The sequence below is a fragment of the Symsagittifera roscoffensis genome, chromosome 9, assembly GCF_963678635.1.
Source record: "Symsagittifera roscoffensis chromosome 9, txSymRosc1.1, whole genome shotgun sequence".
NCBI lineage: Eukaryota > Metazoa > Xenacoelomorpha > Acoela > Convolutidae > Symsagittifera > Symsagittifera roscoffensis.
The window spans coordinates 4,459,511-4,464,203 of NC_087070.1; the positions used below are offsets into that span (position 1 = coordinate 4,459,511).

General features: G+C 36.5%; 1 protein-coding gene across 1 annotated transcript; it reads right to left on the bottom strand.

Annotated features, from left to right (window-relative positions):
* Nucleotides 1–213: 213 nt before the first annotated feature.
* Nucleotides 214–2,200, bottom strand: LOC134854415 (uncharacterized). The gene is made up of 2 exons (XM_063870655.1): nt 1,692–2,200; nt 214–1,000 (listed from the first exon to the last, which is right to left on the bottom strand). The coding sequence occupies exons 1-2, from the start codon at nt 1,984–1,986 to the stop codon at nt 633–635; spliced, it is 663 nt and encodes a 220-aa protein (XP_063726725.1). The 5' UTR covers nt 1,987–2,200; the 3' UTR covers nt 214–632.
* Nucleotides 2,201–4,693: the final 2,493 nt, after the last annotated feature.

The window sequence follows — 4,693 nt, forward strand, 5'->3', positions numbered from 1 at the left end:
AGGTTTTCCCGAGAACGGTTTTTTTTTTGTAGAGTGATTCATCGTAAAACTAATTGGTGTATTTTTTTTAACATCTATATGAAACACCCTGTAGTGCAACTAACCGAAGACGTTTTTCTTATTTCAAGAGTTTAATCAAGTAATTCTCTAAAGTGAGACAGACCTATCCTTAGATTTTGAAACTTTTTAGGACAAAGTTAATTCTACATAACAGTTAATGGATCTCAACCATAATTCATTGAGTTAAGTCACGTGAAATCGAATTCGCGATAAGTTTATTACAATTTACTTTAAGGCCGAGTTTAAAAGTTCCTGGTTGATACTTTTTGACAAACTTGTTGGACATCGTCTCAAACTACAGAAAACATTCAGGCCTTAGTAGTGCAATGGCTTCGAAGTTTGAACTGAATTTTCAAAGTTGCATTAGAAATTTCAACACGATTGCATTATATCAGACTTCTCTTTTTAAATTTTGAACCCACAACTGCAAGCTCATCCACGATCTGCCATGGATTTTTGAGCAAACGCAAAATTGAAACTTTCGAGCTAATTTTAGCTCGAGGACAACTATTTCAAAAGTTTAGAGACGATATCCAAAAATTTTCAAAATTCAACATGGCATCAGATTGTGATCACAATGGAGGGAGTATGGCTCCCGCCTTACGCGCCCAGAGAGGACTCTCACAGACAACATAATGCAGCTTATCACAAGCGTAATCATCCGCCCCCATAAAATAGGGATTGGCTGGCTTCTTCTTTGCAACACATCTCTCGTCCCGCTCATCTTCCATATCCCCCGGTTGGTTCTCCAGTCGCCAGATGTCCGGCATCGCGAATGTGATTCGGTCCCGCTCGAAGAACAAAGACTTGTCTGTCCTAATGGCTTTCACAGCTGGAGTGTAGCGGTCGCCCGGCTGTTCCAGAGGTGCTGGTTGGAAACGGTAGTACCCGAGCCAGAAACCGGCCGGGTCGTCATTGGGGTCAATGCTCCTCGGCAAACCTGGCATAAAATAAAACTGAGCATAATTGAAATAAAAATCATTGAGTTGCCGCATTAAAATATATTTTTACGTATATATCGAGCACAACAGTTATCTGATTAAATAATTTGCTCTTCTTAAATAATTTAGTCTGTTCCAACTTTTCTTTATGTTTTTTCACTATTTCCTGAAATATACGGAATCCGAAGCACTATTAATTGCTCAAAATTGAAACTTCCGAAAAATTAAACGCTATACAGCAATTCTATTGCATTTCAGTATATTCAACTAATTTGCTGCTCTTGGACTGTATTTGGTTAATCGCAAATCTATTGCCAACTGGAGGGCATTCAACTGAGCCAAATGAATCAGATAATCCAGATCATTAGAACGACGCATTTCATTCAATCAACATTTATTCTTACACCTAGTTGCGAATTTCCACCTTTACAAAACAAAATTCAACGGTAAAGCAAACATCAATTTTGGACCTAAAAACCAATTTCCCCCTTTTGCAGAGATTGTATGTGGGGGGGGGGGGGGGGGGGGGGTATTTGGACCGTATTTGGTTAATCGCAAAAGTATTGCTAACTAAGCTAAATGGACCAGATAATCCAGATCTTCTGAAGCAAACATCAATTTTGGACCTAGTAACCAATTGCCCCCTTTTGCAGAGTGGGGTGATAGTTGACCAGATCCGATAACTCTTACCCTGCCTGATGGCCCATTCGGTTAGACGCTGCAACTCCCCATGAGTCTGAGGGGTGGGGAGGAGGGAGAAGACATTGTTATTATCCATCAGACAGTAAATTCTCGCATTCCTGTTGTCCATTTTGCCCCAAAGCACTGGCATCATCGAGTAGCAGGATCCAGGGGTGCCTCCAGGTATGAACTCCATGTCGCCATTGCACGGAATAATATCTATGGGTTCTGTCTCCCCATTCACGTGTATTGTAGCATAAATTACAATCAGAACTAAACTCGCTCTAATTCCTTCAAGCAGCATGCTTACTGAACGTCAAAATATTTTATTCGTGTTCCGAGAAAGATTCGATTCGATAGCAGTTTTGTATCGATTTTATTGCAGTAACAGAGCGTTCTGGGTTTAGAACACACTAAAATTGGAAGTTGGTCCAGAACTAGAAAGTCAACCTTACTGTTTGGAGCTCAGTTTGGTTACCAAATGACGGCTTCAGTTGAGGTGTTTCCATTTGGTTCATTAGACCACTGTAAAAGTATCGTGTGACCTTGCAACCAGACACACTTTCATTTTCAGAAAAAAGCTAATCAAAATCACAGACTCAAATAATTAAAAAGATCAATCATTGACCTGTTTTAGACAGTATTGAATAATTAGAAATGAAAAGTTGGAACAGACAAAAAAATAAAAAGAGCAAAAGCTGAAACCGACAGAAATAATAAAAAAGAGCAATCTGCCATTTTATAGAGAGTTGCAAAAAGTTCGGACTGACAGAATTAATTAAAAAGAGCAATCTGCCAATTTTGAGCAATTTTTGCATGCAAATTTGAATTTTTAGGTGACATTGAGACAAACTTTCAGTCTGAAAAATAAGCTTTTGCATGCAAAAATTGTCTGAAAAAGGTCATTTGCTCTTTTTAATTAATTCTGTCTGTCCGAACTTTTTGCTAATAATTATAAAACAAATTTTGCATGCAAATTTAAATTTTTAGGTGACCTTGAGTCATACTTTCTTGCTGAAAGTTTAGCTTTTGCATGCAAAAGTTTTCTGAATTAGGTAATTTGCTCTCTTTAATTAATTTTGTCTCCTATTTTTTGCAACTCTTAAGAGAGTTGCAAAAAGTTCGGACAGACAGATTTAATTAAAAAGAGCAGCTGTCTGGACATCAACGGAAATTAAAACTGAAAAAAAAATAACGTCAAAAGTTCATAAAGCAGAGTATCGCTCAAGACCTATAACTACGGTGGGCAATTGCATCCGAAGCATCGAATAGTAAACCTTGAAACAGGACAATTATTACTCGGGAAAGCTAAAGTTTTTTTTGCGATTAGTTTCCAAATTTTTAATTGATTTGATTAACTTCACTTCCGTTTTTTGGGGCGTCCTAATCTGTTTTTTCTTTTTGTTGAAAATAACTCTAGATTTCGATTTTTTAACTAAATTTGCTAACTGTTTGATAACAAAATCTGAATGTTCGTCGCAGTATTTAAATATTAGGCTAGCATAATCATCGGATAATCGACGATCTCGCATTTTGAACTTGGTCTGACAAAAATTCAAGGTTGTTTGTTTTTAGATTTTGCATGCAAAAAAGCGCCGAAAAGAACTGATTGCTCATTTTAATTAAATGTGTCTGTCCGAACTTTTTGCTACTAAGTATAGAACAATTTTCAAGTTGCACTTGATTGATTCTTGGTGGGAGTTGAGAAAAGTTCGGACAGACAGATCTAATTAAGAAAAACAGTCAAAAAATTTTGCCTTTTTCGGCATAGAAAAGCTCTTTTTTTTTCAACCAAAACTAATGCCTCAAAATTGTCTGAAAACTCATTTGCATGCAAAGTTGTTCAAAGCTGCCAGATTGTTCTTATGTTAATCTTTTCTGTCCAATTTTTTCACACTTCTCTAGAGTTAGAGGTTCTTTTTCCTTTTTCCCCCCACCTCGTATGGGCATCAATTTTATGATGTATTGAGTGATTTTACAAATTGAATTATGGAGACCAAATATGTTTGTCATGGCCCGATTAGTCCAGATGCCACTTTTCTTGTTAATCGGTTGGTGGGAACAGTAATTTTACTTGTAAAAAATTGCTGGTGGGGGTAAAGGAGAAAGAGCGGAGTTAGAAAGCACATGCCATTTTTCATTTTTTCATATCGAAGCTGACAAATAACATAAAATTCAGTTTCAGACAATCCAAAAATCGACATAAAAAACGACTGTTCGTATTCGTGCAAACCGCTGAATGTGTTCCGAAGGTAAAGCGGATCAACCGTACAATCTTTTCCCTAAGTGAGCTAAAGTAGAATGCCCTACCCAACCATGTATTAAAACTGATTCTGTATAGATTATGCATTTCATGAAATCGCGCAGACAAAATTTTCTACATTTTTGGATGCGGGGTTGCATTCGTAGGCTGGTAATTGCTTAGATTAAAGTTTCAATTCAAATTTTTTCAGTAAATGCTTAATTTTGAATGAATCTAGGCTTTTCTAAAAGTTAGCCCATGACAAATCCATATTTTCTTTGCCCTAAATTGATTTAGGGGAGAAATTGTATGGTTGATCCGGTAAAGCAATGCATCAGGTAGTATTCTTTTGTGACATTTTTGTTAGTTATAGGGATATGAGTTTGTGTAGATATGAGTATGCGCAATTTTCGAGTCCAAATTCAACGGGTACGAGCAAAAGAATAAAGCGCCGCTAATTATTCCTTACTCAAACTTCGGATAAAAAATCTTTATGCAACTTTTTTAGGTTTAATTTTAAAATTGGACTTTAAGGAAAAAAAGGACGATTTCACTTGAGACGATTCAATTTAGGGGTAGTACCTCTAAATTGAATCGTCGCAAGGCAGTTTGTCTCTAAATTACTAAAACCTCAAAATGTAAAAGTTTAAGTTGAATTCAGTTTTTTAGAATTTATACAAGGTACGCTGATCAGTTAAACAAGATTACGTATACGAGTGATTTCAATTTTTTTGTGGTGAGATTGAATTCTTAGCCGGATCAATTTGGT

What these genes read in the sequence shown, in the direction of transcription:
- LOC134854415 (XM_063870655.1), bottom strand. Translation starts at nt 1,986, where the DNA reads ATGCTGCTTGAAGGAATTAGAGCGAGTTTAGTTCTGATTGTAATTTAT. An exon ending in CGAATGGGCCATCAGGCAGG is followed by an intron (nt 1,001 to 1,691) that starts GTAAGAGTTATC and finishes ATTTTATGCCAG; the next exon opens with GTTTGCCGAGGAGCATTGAC.